Raw genomic sequence first — 16781 nt, forward strand, 5'->3', positions numbered from 1 at the left:
TCTAAAGCCAGATTAACAATTTTCACATTTTAGATTAGATTACACTGAACTGAAACTGTATGCGTTTATTATATTGCTGTGTGTGTTCCTTACACAACCTGGACACTCTCTGATAATTTCTGTCATATTAAAGGTTTTTATATTAGCACAAAAAAATAAAAATAAATAAAATACAATTACAATTAAAATTAAAGGTGGGATAAAAAAGGGATTTATAATCTCTTAAAGAACATAATCGAAAAACGTAATTTAACGTGTAATATTGAAATTGCACATTCGATAGCTTACAGTTCAGATAGATGTGATTGTGTATATAGGATATATCGTCTTGTCTGTTGCTGGGAGTTTATTTGAACCAGCTGTGACTGCACAGCAGCATAAAGCTTTAAGTGCATTCATTAACCTCAGGGTGCTCTGTTCATTTACTCGTTTATTTAGGCGTTAATTACTTTTTTCCCCCTTTTTTGCAGCTCGTCGTTAATCAGATAACTGCGTGTTATTTGAAATCTTGGAGAAAATGCAAAATGCTGGTCTCTGTTTTTTTTTTTTTTTTTTCTGCATGAGAGAAAAGGTGATTGATCTTAGGGAACCGACGGCTCTTACTGATATGAAGCGGTTCATTAACCCTGAATACGAAGCCCGAGCTCCCGTGTAATCGGTCACTGGCGCGTTCATCGCTCCAGAGGTTTCCACTGCATATTATTCCTGAATAAATGTGCATATTCTGGACTTGCACATAAAGCCACGCGCAAAGCTCAATCTGCTTTCCGGTGGACGAAATCATAAAATAGGCTACGGTGCAAGAAATAAGGGTGTTTTACAACACACTCTCTCTCACACACACAGTATTGCTTGTTAAATTTGTTTGGCTTTTTACATCCAAACCATCTCGTCTCGTCTCTGTCGTTGTGCCAGTGCCGTAAAATACGCCAGTCTAAGATTGACAGAATGACAGCAATACGGAATCTCAGTACACAAGGGACACTTTAGGCAAACGCTTTACTTCCACACTAAACGTTAAAATTTCTAACGGACCTAAACGAAGCGTGTTTATTAAAAGGAATTGTTTTAGGCTCAGCGTGTTGTTTTGAGCAGACGTTGGCGTGCGCGCGCAAAATGGAGCTTTTCCGCACGATGAGGGAGCGACAGGGCGCGAGACACCTAATACCCGCCTCAGACCGGGAACCGGGACAAAAATGCCCTCTGCCGCTTGCAGTGCTCTTAATGACACTGTCTGCATCCGTGCTAAACACAGACACTGAGCACGTTTCACGCAGCGAAGCGACTCGAAACGGACGGACTCAAGCACGCAGCGCATTTCCACTGCAACTTCGAATCGCTATAGATTTATTAAAAGCTGTGTTGCTTATTGTTCGCGTTTTAGTGCTTGCCGTTTTCGGCGATGACGCGGGTGTACGCGCTCTCCTTGTTAATATGTGCCAGGCTAGGCTATTCGGGGCCACGTGGCGCACAAAGCCACCTTCCTGTCCGACATTTTCACAGCAGCTCAGAGCTCGCCTCAGGGGACTGGGTGCTTCTACCGGAACCGGCAATAAAAACACACTCGGGGTTTATGCAACCCCCCACTCCGCGTGTGGGCGCGAGCTTCGGGTTCCACATCATTACGCCTGAGCCGCAGCGGAGGAGCATCTGAAACACAAGAGGACCAATCTTTTTCCTTTTTTTTTTTCAGAGCCATCATTTTTTTTCGTTCTTCTCGTGTGGGAGTAGGAATTCTTTTATTCATAAGGGGCATGTTATGCCACTTCCATTAAGCGCCTTTGTACTTTGATGCATTAACAACTGATAAGCATTTTTTCACATTTTCATAATTGCGGGCAACATATCTGTGGTACAGTAGGAAAAAAAAGAAGAAAAAAACGGCGAGCGTGTCCATTTAAACGAGCATGGAGAATGTTAGCAATGATAAAACTAGTAGTAATAGTAATGACAGTCATAATAAGAATAGAAATGATGATGATGATGATGATGATGATGAAAACCCACGAAACCAGAAAGGCGCACTTACAGCCCAGCAATGTTGGCTTAACGCACTATTCATTTCTCACTGGTGCTGAGTAAAATGGTGTGTGAGAATTATGCTACATTTTGGGTACCTGATAACCCCATAACACACTCTTTATTTTGCCTCTAAAGGGGCTTGATTGGTGGTGAGTCAGCGCGGGGGATGGAAAGCGCCTAGCTGAAGGGCCGTCACTGGGCTAATGCTGAGTGGCAGTCGATAATGCCAAGGCGGATCACACTCTGCCCTCTGGCCCCTAACCACTGACAGCCCAGGTAGAAACACACGAGCTTTACTCCGTTTGGAGCTAATAATATATGGATTTAGAGCCTAACACGTGTTAAAACGTGTCCTCTTTCAAAACCACAAACGGTCAGAATTAAAGCGCGTGGGTTTGTTTTTCAGTTTGTTTGGAACTGGTTTGAATGTGTCAAGATATACTAGATATACTCGTTAGACCGAAGGCCCTGTTTGTGTCATGGAGTTGATTAGTGGTTCAGGAACATGTCGTGACGCATCCAGCATTTTCAGAAATTGTTGAAATGAGATTTTCCCATTGTGCGAAGGCGCTGCCACTTCCAATGAGACTCGCGGGACTTCAATATGCGCAGTGCGACTAATTCAATTACACCAACCATAAACTGTGATTGGCGGGTTTGTGGTGGGTCAAGACTCCGCCAGAGTATTTTAGCAATTAGGCCTTATTCCTAAAGAGGATGAATATTTGAGTTATAACCACGTGAGTAAAGGCTGCTGCAGAGCATCTTCATATAATTTAATGGATTGCATCCCAGTGAGTCCTATTTTAAGGATCATGTGTATGTAAAAATAATTGAACCAAAAATGCACGTAATTCCCACAAATGATAGCCTCTAAATAGGGACAGAATGAGAGGATGACGCGCGAGCCAGATGGATGAAATTCGGCGACGGGCGCGAGAGACAAAGACTGGCAAATTGGAGGTGCTCGGGAAATGGAGCGGAAATGGAGCGGCGGAGCGGAGCCGCGTGCGTCACGGCGGCCTCAGTCGCTTGGCTTGGGTCCAGGTCCGATTAACGGGCAACTCAGTCCCTACACATACCAGACCGAAGGGGGGAAAACTAGTGTTTTTAAAAGGGGGATACCGGACGCCGCCAGAAGAGCTGCGTCTGTGCACCAAACAGGAGTTTCACTTTATTTAAACTCTTCAATTAGCCTCCCAATTAAATAGGCCCACGCATAATTTATCATCATTCTGCTTCCGAACGCACGCCACTTAATGAATAAAAGGGAATTTGAGAAGTTCGTTTAAGCGAGAATATGTTTCTGATTTCCAAGCACGGTGCTCTCCGTTCTTAATGGAGAGAGTTGCTTCATTCATGCCGTTTCCGTTCATTCATCAGAGCAGCGTAACGTACCCTCTGAGTTCAAACGAGACACGAAATTCTTATCAATGAAGGGGGTGACGTCAAAGGCGGCGCGCGCTGACTCGTCGGTCACGTGGCCCCACGCGCCTGTACTTATCGGCGCTGAGCTGTCCGCGGTCCTGATAAAAAAAAATCACGCGCCACACTGACGTACAACAACCAATAACAGCTTTCACATGTGCAAATAAGAGTGAATCGTAAACGAAGATCAGTCTGGGCCTGGAAAAGAAACTTTTTTTTTTCTTAGTTTCGAATTAAATAAGGACTGAGATCTTCGAGCTTCATTCGTCAGACACGCACAGGAGGCACAGGAGCGCTTCTGAGTTGCAGCTGAATTTTGTGTGGGATCGCAGGTGAGTGGCGTTTCTACGCTTTTATTATTCTTTTCAACACGTTAAAAGACATAGACAGTTAAATTATAGTTAGTATGGGTCTGGACAAACGTTTTATCTGGCAGCGCTTTAATCTGAGTGAAAACTGTTAGCCGAAGAGCTGGTTTCCAGACAAACACTTAAAAAAAAAACAGAAAAAAACAGTGGATATTCAGCACTCATAGAAAAAGCTAATATACTCTAAGATCAGACTTTTTTCAGAATAATACGGTTTCAGGATTTCATTCTGATAAGTAATTCTGATAAGTACCTGAGCTTCAGCAGTAGTACTATTATTCCAACTATGTCTATAGAAAACGAAATAAATTAAACAGGTTTCCGATATGGACTTATCTGGAATATGATTAAATACAGAATCACACAGCTCCATATCTCCCGCTACAGCATAACGACACCACACTGACGCTGTGGTATAACCCGTCTCGCATTGCACTGTGAACTGCATTTTAAAGTTACATACTGGCTGAGAAATACTCGTTAATTATAAACAAGGAAATTCGTCTTATTATCTGTATTACGGTTTTGCTGGAATAGCGTAGTCAGTCTGTGATTTCCACGAATTCGGATTAACAAACTAACAAATAAAGACTACCATGGGTATGTGAATGAGTCGGGTATACTACGTGATAAAATAGCAAAAATGAACAGTAATTCTAATACAAATGTATTTTTTTAATAACAGAAAAAGGAATATACAGTCTACATATATATATATATATATATATATATATATATATATATATAGAGAGAGAGAGAGAGAGATAGAGAGAGAAACAGATGATGGACATTTCCTTTGGTCATATAAAATCATTTAAATATCGTTTAAAACATACAGTGCTTTAAGGGAGATTTGTGCTGGTGTTAATGGTGATATGGTGATGAGTACACAAATACGTATTATATAGGGGGTAGGGGGGTTGTGTGTCATACGATATATTGCATAAATGACACCAGGATTGACTCATTTTGCTTTGTGTTTGTCTCTGCAAGGTGCTCACCCCGTCCCCTCTCCCCCAGCCCCATCTGGTCTGCTCTGCAAGGACATGACCTGCTGCCATCCTCCCTCCTCTACTCTCCTGTTAGTCCTGCTCAGCATTGCTCCACAGCTACCTGCTGCTGCCCCACTGCTTACTGAAAGCCCTCTCACGGGCACCAGCAATGAGACACTCTGGCTGGTGCACCCAGAACCAGCCACAGCAGCTGGAGCGGTCAGGACACACAGGAAAGTGGAAGGCATCCTCCAGATTCCTCTGGGACAGGGCCGCTTTACAGACATAGACTCTGCCAGGGCGCTGGTGTCTGTCTTGTTAGAGGCTCTTGATCATCCAGCTAGAGAAGAGAAGGGAAACCTGGTAGAGACAGAGGAGTACATGAAGAAGGAGCCATGGAAGGAGCTGGAGATGTGGAGTGATCAGGAGGACCACAGAAAACCTGAACAAGGCATAGGTGAGGAGGAGAATATGGAGATACCCCAGTCTGGAGTGACTGAGGCAGTGCAAGGAGTGGAGAATGGAGGAGAAGAAAAGGTAGGACTAACAGATCCAAGGGTTTCAGATGAGGAGGACGAGAATGGAAATGGTGAAAACAAGTTTGAGGAAAAGGAAGGGCTTCTGCAGAGTTTGCTCAGTAAGAAAGCAGCGGTCCCAGCCCAAATCATCACCTCGCTACAGCGTAAAACCAGGGGCTATTTTCAAAACATTGACCTTGGTCTCCAGGACAATGAGATCCTCCCACCTCTGAAGGGCTACAAAGCTTATAACCAGCAGCTGGCTTTGGCCAGCAAGAAGCTCAAGTGGCAGGAAGAGAGAGAGAAAAACCCCTCCCAGCTCGACAGAAACTTCATGGATGATTTTGACTTCATAGAAGAGGAGGAGGAGGTCCTTCCACGCGAGGAAGAGGAGGCAAGAGCACGAGCTGAGCAGGAAGAGGTGCGGAGACAGGAGGCAGAGGCACAAGAGGCGAGAGAGGAGGAGCAGAGACTTGCAGACATCGCCTCTGACATGCTTCTGGAATACATGGGGAGGAAACAAAAAACAGCCACTTATATGAAAGACAGGAAGAATGCTTTATTGCTCAACAATGTGGCTGAGGACAAGCGGTCTAATGAAGTGGAGGACAGTGATGATGATGAAATGGACCCAGAGACAATTGACAAGCTGATCGAAATCTCTAGTAAACTGCACCTACCTGCTGATGATGTAGTTGAGATCATTACAGATGTGGAGGAGAAGAAGAAGAGGAAGGACCCACCCCCCAGCAATGCCCCTCGTTTCCGGCCTTTAGTCCCACTCAAAGCCAAACAAAGGGCTCCCCTTTATCAATACCCTAAGACCCCAAAGAAATCCTCTTACAAGATGAACCCATATAAAAAGTGGTACAAGGAGAAAAGTAAATCCAAGTTCCACAAGCAGGACTACTGGTTTAAGCCAGAGAAGCAGTTACTAGCATATCCTTCCTTTCCCTACTATCAGAAGCCATATCGAGCCTATTATCCTGTCTATTTTCCATCTCCTAAACCACGCTTCTACACAAATCCTGCACTCTCCTTTGACTACAACTTTGGGGACCCCATTGGTTATGGCTTCAAGCCTCCCAAACGTAGGTACAAAGACAGAGCCAAGGGGAGGGAGCGAAACTGGGTGCAAGGGGCCCGCCGGCCCCAAAACATCTACCCTTTAGCAGACACAGTCATTTCTAACTACATCCTTCCTCATCCCCGAACTTACCAGACGCTCCCCGTGCCCAAAGCCCGCTCTCCTCCAAGTGCAGTGGCACCTGGCTATTATTACCATCCAGACTATGCTTATGATGAGCCAGAGCCTGTGCCAGATAGTGACGATGAGCTGGAGAACTTCATTGAGAAGATTTACTACAATCGAAGGTTATTCTAGATAGTTCTCTATCTGTGGGAAAGACCTGTGATAAACCATAGCGATGAAAAAAGAGTGAGGAGAACAAAGAGAAAAATGGAGAAAGTGAGGGAGTGAGGTTAAGGGCTGAGGAAAGACTAATTCTATGTTACTTCTCCACTCTTGTTTTTTAAAACATTCCAGGTTAGGCCAGAAAAGCGATGATAATGAGGTACTGGACCCTCTTTGTGTGTTTGCATTCTGTTCCTCTCGCAGTTTACATTTTCATTTGGTGAGAGAACTTACGGGTGAATTTGACAGGCTTCATTCAGGTATGGTTTTACTCTTGCATGTCAAAACATTTTAGGTGCCAATTGCAAGAGACCCATGTTTACACAAAGATTACTTTTAATGCTTGATTAATTAAGTGATTTTAAAAAAGGGTCTCAGCTTGGGGCTGAATTCTTGACTCACTAGTGAAATTATTACTGACCCATCTTTTTCATAGGCCATGTTTAGTTGTTATCAGTAGTCTTTTTGTCTTAATATGGCTCTATTTAATTCATGTGCATGCAGGTCTTGCACCCTTGAAACTAATAACTTTATGTGAAACAAAAACAAATATCCACCACAAACTTGAAAGCAAATCTTCCATTCTGTTTAAATAAATGCAAAATGGTGGGTGTCTTTAATGGATGGATGTCCTGTGACGGTAGTTTTTTCAGTATTCTTTCACCTTGCCAATGATTTACTCAATGCCTCACATAAACATTTTTAAAACGCCTTTATTACAATTTATGGGTTGGTTCTAGCATTCTATCAACACATTGTATCTTTGTCTTGAGGGTCAGAAGAAAGCTGTATATATTATGTCTATTCAAAAGAAGTTTTAAAACACTTGAAAAGTCTTGAGAAATGAACTGAGGTTGAAACTTCTGCACGTCTATCTGTATTTGCATCTTAAAAAAAACAGAAAAAAATATGGGGGAACTTGCCTCTTTGAAAAACTGTGGTTATTTAAAAAAAAAAACACAAAAAACCCTAAGAAAGAAATCTTTGTTTCCACAAGTGAATTAGTCTTGTGAAAGGAATTTGTTGTTGATGTCACCTTCCAGATTGTAAGTTGTACAGTGTGAAATAAACAAGTGCGTGCAATGTGTAAATAACAGCATGTTGATTACTAGTTTTGCTATACGAAAAAAATAAAAACCACTATTTTATTAAAGATCATTTTTTAAAAATGCCTTATTGGAGAGCGTTTGATTAGTCATCCAGAATAATGTGCCATTTAAGCCTTTCAAGTGCACTGTTTCATTTTACATTCGACAAAAGTGGACTTTGACTAACAGATTGTACAGTGTAGCATTGTTCCTTTTCACCTGCCTGTAACATTGACAATATATAAAGGTTGGAATTGTCACCTAAATCCTGGTATGATGCATTTATCAGCTGATGGACATGATCAAAATCTGTGTGCAAAAAGATTCAAGTAACTATAGAAAATTATAAGTCTCAAACAAAGATAAGACATATGAACAAAACAAGTGCTCCATATAAACGCCTCATATAAAAGATAAAGCTAAGCGAAGGTTGGTTAATTCTGCATGTTAAGCATTTTGGAGAATAGGCTGATTGGAAAATCAAGGTTTTCCACATTCTTGCATTTGCAGACGCACAGATACATGCAAAAATACATAGCAAACCTCTTATGACTCTATAACTCACATACCACTGAAAAATAAACCTCCATTTTCTTCAGCCAATTGACTATGATGGCATTCAATGAAACGAGGAGACATGAAGGAGTATATATTAAAGAGAGTCATTCACAATAGTAGAGAGAGACTGGAATGTAAAAAGGCTATTGATGTGACAGGAATAACTATGGAGACACAATGAAACCAAGGAGGGGGGAGTGCAGAGAGAGAGAGAGAGAGAGAGAGAGAGAGGGAAAGAGGGAGAGAGCTGCAGTGATTAATGAGTCACATGATTGACGGGTGAGTCATCTACTGCCATGCACCACTGCAGAACCTCAAGCATTAAGATTTATACCCATACACTGGACACAAACACCTGCACATGCACTCACACTTGCTAGATAAAATAACCATCGCCCTAAGGTAGCACCTCAAGACCTCAAGCATTAGTGTATGGCAACACACATTTACCCATACATGCACACAAACACATACCATGGATTCACAGATATGCAGGACTTGAAAGCGAATTCCGGTACGAACAATTGCTCTCTAATTAAATGCAGATGAATTACCACAAAAGAATCATTTTGACCTCTGAATGGACACAGTTTGTGCAAATGGGACATCCATTGTCATAGTGAAGTGTGGATAATATTCATGAATTATGCAACCACCCACTGGTCAAAACTATCTGCATTTGATTTACACTCTTATCAATGTTCACTGTGTCATGATGCACAATCAGTGTTAATTATGGAAAAAATGCAAAAAGATACCAACATTCTAGGGTCTCTCAAAACTGATTTTCAAGAAGAGCTGATTAAAATCCCAGTTTTTAAGGTTATAAACTGATTATCAAACTAATGTTCCACTCCAAAATTGGTTTGTTGCCAGTTGCCATGAGTGGTGGTCCAGCAACAAATTAAAAAATTGACATACTGATAATGATAAAAACTTCGAATATAAGACCAGTGAGTCAATCAGCTTCAGAAACAGCTTCTTCTAGAGGAAATTGATCAGTGAACAGAGGAGATTGTCCTTTTCCAGCCATGGGGAAAGGATGCCAGGATGTCATAAGCACTTATAGCCACTCTGCGCATCTATTTAACATTTTCACTGCAGCATGGCGCAAAAGAGTCTTTTACTGTATACCAACAATTACTGTAATAGTGATATAACCATTTAAAGACTACACGGAAACCCATGATGTACATGTATCAGCTATCACATACAAACTACTTTTAATGTAAACAGTGGCTCCACCCATGTCAAATTTGTTGTGTTCACTCAGTAACAACTATATGCGTACACACACGCACACAAACAAAGGCTTGTATGCCTGTAAAAAATCAAGCCCTCAGAAATGTAGTCTAAGGCAATGACGGCAGAGGCACAGATACTTCAGATATAAAAACGGACGAATAATTACACTGAGTCATACGCAGTGCTGGAAGCAGCTCTGATGATGCACTCCTCCGAGCCGACCAACCAGTGCACGACAGAGGTTCAAAAAATGGCCAAAACACTCTCCACTTAAACTTTCCCAGTGACTAAAGCACATCTTGCGCACTCCCTATATTCCCCTGATTAATAATAATTGAGCCAATTTGTTTAGAGCTCCATGAGATCATATTGCTATTCACTTGATCCTCTTTTATATTCCAAACCTGCATGATGATAATTGCAGTATAATGATCATCTCCCCTGCCTGTGCAGGAGCTGCCGCTGCTCAGATTGTCTTCATGATGCTCTCAGAGCTGCCTTACAGAGGTAAACAGGTTGTTTTGCAAATTCAGATCAGGACATCCTGTGTGCTCTGAATAATACCGACATTCGGGAATGTGTTTGTGCCATCACGCACCGATGTCTAGCAAGATGTTTTTTTGTCATTGTATCGAGACACAGCATACATACATGCAGCAATACCCAGTGCTTTGTGTTTACACTTGTCAGATACTGACAAAAGCTTGTAGAGAATGGCAGCACACTGCTGGAGGCCAGTCATGTTTCAATAACGCTGTAATTATACCAAGACATGGAACATTTAACTATAGCTGCAGTAAGTGTCAAGCCCAGATTGTTATATGATTAATTTGCCTGCTAAAAGCTCATTTCTAATTGAGAGAAGTAAAAAGTGTTGTGAAGGATGCACACATACACACATTTTTTTTCCTCAAGCCCACTCTGTGTGCATTCACAGCCAAATCATTATCATCGCTGTTTGAAACACCTGCAAAACACGAGAAAAAAAAAAAATAGAGAAAACAGTGGAGCGAAGCAACAGCATTACCACTTAATCCCACGTTCCAAACGGGTGCTGTTTGTGCCAGAGGCAAGGCTGAAAAAGCGAAGAGGAAAAGGTGGAGAGGGTGAGAAATTGATGAAGTGAGAGAGAAAGGGGAGGCAGTAAAAGAGAGAATGGGGGTGAAGCTTTGAGTGACTCACCCTGTGTAAGTGCGCATCGAACAGCTCCATAAAGTGGTGGACCACCTCCACATTAATGAGCTCACTGCACAGTCATAAGCACTTACATTCACTCTCGGCCTCCACTGCACCATTTCCACGCTAGAAAAATGCACACATGAATACACACATATACAGTATACTGACAGAAACATACAGTACATATATGGGAAATTATGCGCACACTTCCTTCAGTGGCATATACAGCATAATCAATAAACATGCTGAGGAATGTTAATGAGAAATTCGTCTGTAAATAAATGTCATACTCATAAGTCATTGCAAAGAAGTGCATTATTTATTCTGATGCTTAAGTGGGTGCTAATACAGTAAATAAACCTGTTCATAAAACTGCGGTTGTGTTTAATAACAGTATTACCCTCGTTACTGGCATACTGTGCGAGTCACAGTGTGACATTCAAGCTGGCCTTCGCTTACTCTTTACAGCAAATCTGCTTGTGAGCCATTCGGACTCATCCATTATTAAACTGTCAGAGTTTCCGTTTCAGGGAAAGAGAGAAGAGGGAGAAAAACAAACAGCAGTGTTCTGCCACAGGAGCAGTGTTTGGTGACTGTGCGCACAGGCATGCACAAGGTGAGTAGCCAGGTGTTAATGACAGATGTAAGGGCATGTAGGGCTTATGTTAAGAGCAGCCTTTTAGGTGTGATTCACAGCTTGATTCATTGATAACCTCTGTGAAATTGTTGTAAACAGGAAATGGATATTGTAATGCTAATATCTGATTAACTGACTAATGTAAGCCTTACATCTTTTTTTTTTTTTTTACACAATATAAAAACTACTTCTAAAACACACAGTGAGACGAAGACAGACAGGTCAACCTTCTCCAAAGCATTCGAAGACAATCCACCTGAACAGGATGAGCAGAATCAGGTGAGAACCACACATTTCTTCTGAGTGAAAGAAACCACACATTTCCAGCAGAATGCGTGATAGCATGATCATTCCAGGAATGTAATAGTATGGGCTTGTTCTGCATTACTTTACTGTCCTCTCTCACCTTATTTCTCAGTTTCCCTTTCACTTATTTTCTCTTCACAGAGCTCCAGTGATGGTGGGAGCTTAAAACAAGTTGAGCTTCAGATACAGGAACATGTGTCTAAGCCACTGGAATGTTCTGAAATGTCTCAGGAAAAACTTTCAGCTGGAGAACAGTTTCAAGAACAGTCAGGACATAAAGACCAGTCTCAAGAAAAGCCTGTAGCTGGAGAACAGCTTCAAGAACAGTCAGAACCTAAGAAACAACCTGCAGGCACAGAGAGTATGTATATTATTATTATTATTATTATTATTATTATTATTGTTGTTGTTAGTAGTAGTAGTAGTAGGCTTTAGTCTTTAGTCTCTGGTGATGTCTTATGCATTTAACTGAAATGAAATAATACATAATCTTTATAAAGATGTGTCAAATGTAAATGCTATTTCAACGTGTTGGTTTTGTTTTTGTTAAAATTACTCAGGCATGGAGCTCTGCTGGTACTGCATGAAATCTCACTCTCTGGCAGAGCTCAACACACCACAGGTACATTGGTTTATCAGTGCTAATGTCTTGTGGTGCAGTTCATTAGATAGGAAACTGATCTGTCCTTCTGTCTTTTCTGTCGCTATCTTTCAGGGTTGGGTTTCACATTCTTACCCTGACTTCCGTCTCTTGTTTCAACCATTTCAGTAAGCTGTAAATTATGTATCTGAGATAGCTGTATATACGAGACTGGGTTTTTCTGCTGCACATGTCCCCTAGATGGTGCTGTCTTTTCAATATTCACTTGCAGATGGTTTTGGAGAACAAGGCTTTAATGCCTCCCTATGGTGGAGATCGTTTGAGCTATCAGCAAGACCCCAGGCCTCATTTTGGAGTGGCGCACTCCTCACGCTCCGCATCTTTCCCCCTGTGGGGCAGTGAGGGACACAGAGAGATGAAGAGGGAGGCTGATGAGGGTGATATGAACTCTATCAGCAACTGTCCACACTGCCATCTGGGACTTCCTCTTGATACACTACGCTGGCATGCGGTAAACACAAAGACACTTTTCAAAAGGTCCAAGGAAATAACAATTTAGTAAGAAAGAGAGAATAATGGAAGGGGGACTGCACTGAAAATGTAATACGCCATTACCTATTATTATTACAATCTATTTTCCATGTTCAACTATGTTCCTTTAATTAGTTAACTGCTATAGTCTGTATAATCAAAACTGATATAAAAATGTGAGGTCTGAGATTTATTTTCTTTTTTCTTCACAGGAAAAATGTCTGTTATTTGAAGGCCCCAGAAAAGACATATGAAATAAAATGTCAAACAGTGAGTGAGGTCAGCTTTATGCTTTGTTAAACTAAATCAAAAACAAAATAAAACAAGCTTATCACATACGGATTGGGATTCCATTCAGGGCGTACTCCCGCATCGCAACCAGTGTTACCAGGAGAGGCTCCAGAATTATTGACCCCCTTAATGAAGATGAGTAAAAAAATTATGAAAGATATTATGAAAAATAAGAGAGAAATAAAACCTTTAATTGGTGTAATAGGTGTTGCATTATAAGAAGGTTACATGCACTGGTAGACTTTTCACTGCTTTTTTTTTTTTTTTACAGCAATATACTGGTAAAACTATTGCCAGCATGTTACTGTAAGTAGTCTGTTACCATGTCTGTTATATTTATAGTATACTTGTAATTAATATATGCATGTTTAATATATTCAAGATGTGTTTATGTTCTATAGTAATACAGTTAAAGCTGTAGCTTGCTTACCACTCTACTGTAGAGGTTTACTATTTTTATATTACTGTCATTTATTTCTGAAAAGCTATAAGCAATTCCTGTAATTCCCTGTAAGCTGTGATTACGGTTAGAGAATGTTGATTCTTGGGCCTATAATTTGCTTAAATGTTTCTTTACAATTTCTAAACATGAATAAGTGTGTGGATGTCTGTGTGCATGGTGCCCTGAGACGGACCTGGGGTGAATTTTCCTGCCATGCACCCAGTGTTCCTGGGATTGGCTCCAGATCCTCCACAACCCTGAACAGGATAAAGCAGTTACTGAAGATGAATGAATGAATGGATTTCAAGGCAATATATCTACCTTCTGATTGACAAAACATTACACAGTATGTTTCATTGTGTTAGTTATTAAATAAATGTAAGACCAACAAGATGCTACATATATGCCCTGACATACTGTATACAGTAAGCATTCATGCATTAATGTTATTGTGTCTGCTGCTTTCATTAAACTACAGTTCAGAGACATTATCTTGTCCGTTGTTATAACAAGCAGCAGTGTAGTCAGTTCTTCATGCTGTTTTCTCACTAGAATTGATTGTTACGCTGTGCTAAACAACTCAGATGTTAAGATTGACTTGACGCTTTTCTCTCAGATAATGTGACCAGCTGTCAGCCACAGTCACTATGCTGTTACCCTGTGTTTTATTTGACAGTACTATTTAAAGCCATTTAGTTTTGTGGCTTCAATGTTAACAGTAATTGCATTAATTAGAGTTATAATCCAATGACAAGAGCTGCATATTACATATTAAGTTTTATAACTATTGCACTCATGTCTTGATTTTTCCAAAGTGCTATCATTTAAAAAAAAAAAAAAAAAAAAAAACAGTTTGCATTGTGGGTTCAAGAATCAAAAGTAAAATGATTTGCAGAGAGAGTTGTTTGTATTACTTAAACTAAACATGCTTATTTATGACAACAGAGCTGTGATCATTGAATGCTAGCTACTCTAATCTATTGTTTTAGAAGTAATGTTTATATTGAATGCTAGCTACTCTACTGAATAAGTTAACTGTAAAGAAAACAATGAAGTCTTGAATGTAGAGATGAAAAAAAAACACTTTTTCTTTTCTGAAAAGCAATCAGTGAAAAGAATGATTTTCTTTACACAAAATTTTAATGCCTCAACAACATGGAACAACTTACAGAAACACCTAAACTTACTGTGCTTCCTTCACTGGTTGAATTTATGGCACTTGTAAATAACTTTGAGTATAGCCATACTGGATGTTGTTTTTGCAATATTTGATTGTAAATTATTATGTAAATTTCTACTTCTGTTTGTTTTATTTATTTATTATCACTAATTCTGTTTTTTTTTTCTTAATGTGATAACTGTTGTGTCTTTAATTGTTGTTGTGTTTTTTTGCTGCCTTCTTGGTCAGGTCCCTCTTGTAAAAGAGATTTTATCTCAATGAGTTTTGGTTAAATAAAGTTTACACACGTCCCAGCTTGTTAGGAAGCTGGGGTCTGGGTGCAGGGTCAGTCATGATGATCACTGCTGGAGCAGAGAGGGATTAGGGACTGATTCACGGATCCAACAGTGGCATGTTAGCATTGGGATTTGAACTCATAACCAATTGAGCGTATTATGCTGCAGTTAAACCACAGGAACAACACTTTTTTTTCTTTTTAGAACCGCATGTATTACTTGATAGTTTCGATGTCACCACTATTATCCTAAAATGTGAGTAGGGCAGGATATCTACAGTTAAGACTTAATAATGAACATTTACAAAAACTATCTATATATACATACAGTACTGTGCAAATGTCTTAGGCACATGCAAAGAAATGCTGTAGAGCAAAGATGCCTTCGAAAATAATGAAATTAAATGTTTCTACATTTAAAAAAATACTATAAAGAGAAGTAAGCAGTAATAAATGACACAAAGTCAATATTTGGTGTGACAATCCTTCGGTTTAAAAAAAAGATAGTAGTCTCAGGTACAATTAGTGCAGTTTTATAAGGAAATGAGCTGTAAGTTTTTGCAGCCACAGTTCTTCTGGAGACTTTGACTGTCACACTTGCTTCTTATTTTTGCAGCAAAACCCAGCAGCCTTCATGATGTTTTCTGGTCTGAAAGGTGTCTCTTATGTAATATGCTGCTTTATTTACTGACATACAAACATTTTTCTGTAACATTTAATTTTGTGCTGGAAAATTAATGTTTGGAAATCTAAAATGTTTTTGTACTGAATCAATAATGTAGAAGTCATAAAAATAAAAATCTATAACAAAGTTTGTGCAAAAAAAAAAAAAAAAATAGGGTGCCTAACACTTTTGCACAGTACTGTGTGTGTGTGTGTGTGTGTATATAGGCCCTTTATTTATTGCATCTGTTGTTCTCCTGCTGTATATATGATGTATAAGATATCTTTTTTAAAAATTCTTATAATGCTTTTAAAAAAATTATATGTTTACATTTTATATATATATATATATATATATATATATATATATATATATATATATATATATATATATATATATATATATGTGTGTGTGTGTATTTGTGTGTGTATAGGTTTATAAATGTATATGTATATAAAATGTAAACATTCACATAACATTTTTTTAAAAGCATAGGAACTTATACGAATTTTTTTTAAAAAGATATCTTATACCTTATATATTATGTATAGCAGGAGAAGAACAGATGCAATAGAAAAGAGCCTAAAGAAGCAGCAGCACAGTGTGAGGAGTCAGCCCATTCCCTCTCCTCCCTGAGTCAGCCAGTGCTCGCAGAGAGGCAGAGAGGCAGAGAGAGAGGAGCGGTTTGCTCTGACTCATCAGACTGCCAGTTTCTCCTCCAGGTTTCTCCCACTTAAAGGTGTACATGCACACTGGACAGCTCACATTTTCCTGAGCAGCAGAAACCTCGTTTCGGATCTGTTTCCCCAGTTAGAAGACCTCAGCAGAAGGCGAAGAGCACTGTAGCTTTTACTTCCTCCATCCATCACAGTCAAAATGACATTTTACCTTATAAAACCTTGTTTTTCTCCTGCTGCACTACACCTCTCCAGCACTTCACCGACTCTCACCTCTACACTCCTGAGTAAACAGTATTGTTTAATCCGTTCTATCAGGTTTCACTCATGATGCTTGTGCACTTCACTCTTAATTCTCCCAAGGTC

The 16781-nt window shown here is 40.0% G+C and overlaps 1 protein-coding gene across 1 annotated transcript; it reads left to right on the forward strand.

Moving 5' to 3' along the window:
- The first annotated feature begins 291 nt into the window (after window positions 1–291).
- On the forward strand, window positions 292–8117 carry si:dkey-175g6.2 (uncharacterized). Its single transcript, XM_026942071.3, has 2 exons — window positions 292–3782; window positions 4812–8117. The coding sequence occupies exon 2, from the start codon at window positions 4865–4867 to the stop codon at window positions 6710–6712; it is 1848 nt and encodes a 615-aa protein (XP_026797872.2). The 5' UTR covers window positions 292–3782; window positions 4812–4864; the 3' UTR covers window positions 6713–8117.
- The last annotated feature ends 8664 nt before the right edge of the window (window positions 8118–16781 follow it).

This window comes from Pangasianodon hypophthalmus, chromosome 17, assembly GCF_027358585.1.
Source record: "Pangasianodon hypophthalmus isolate fPanHyp1 chromosome 17, fPanHyp1.pri, whole genome shotgun sequence".
In the NCBI taxonomy this organism is placed as follows: domain Eukaryota; kingdom Metazoa; phylum Chordata; class Actinopteri; order Siluriformes; family Pangasiidae; genus Pangasianodon; species Pangasianodon hypophthalmus.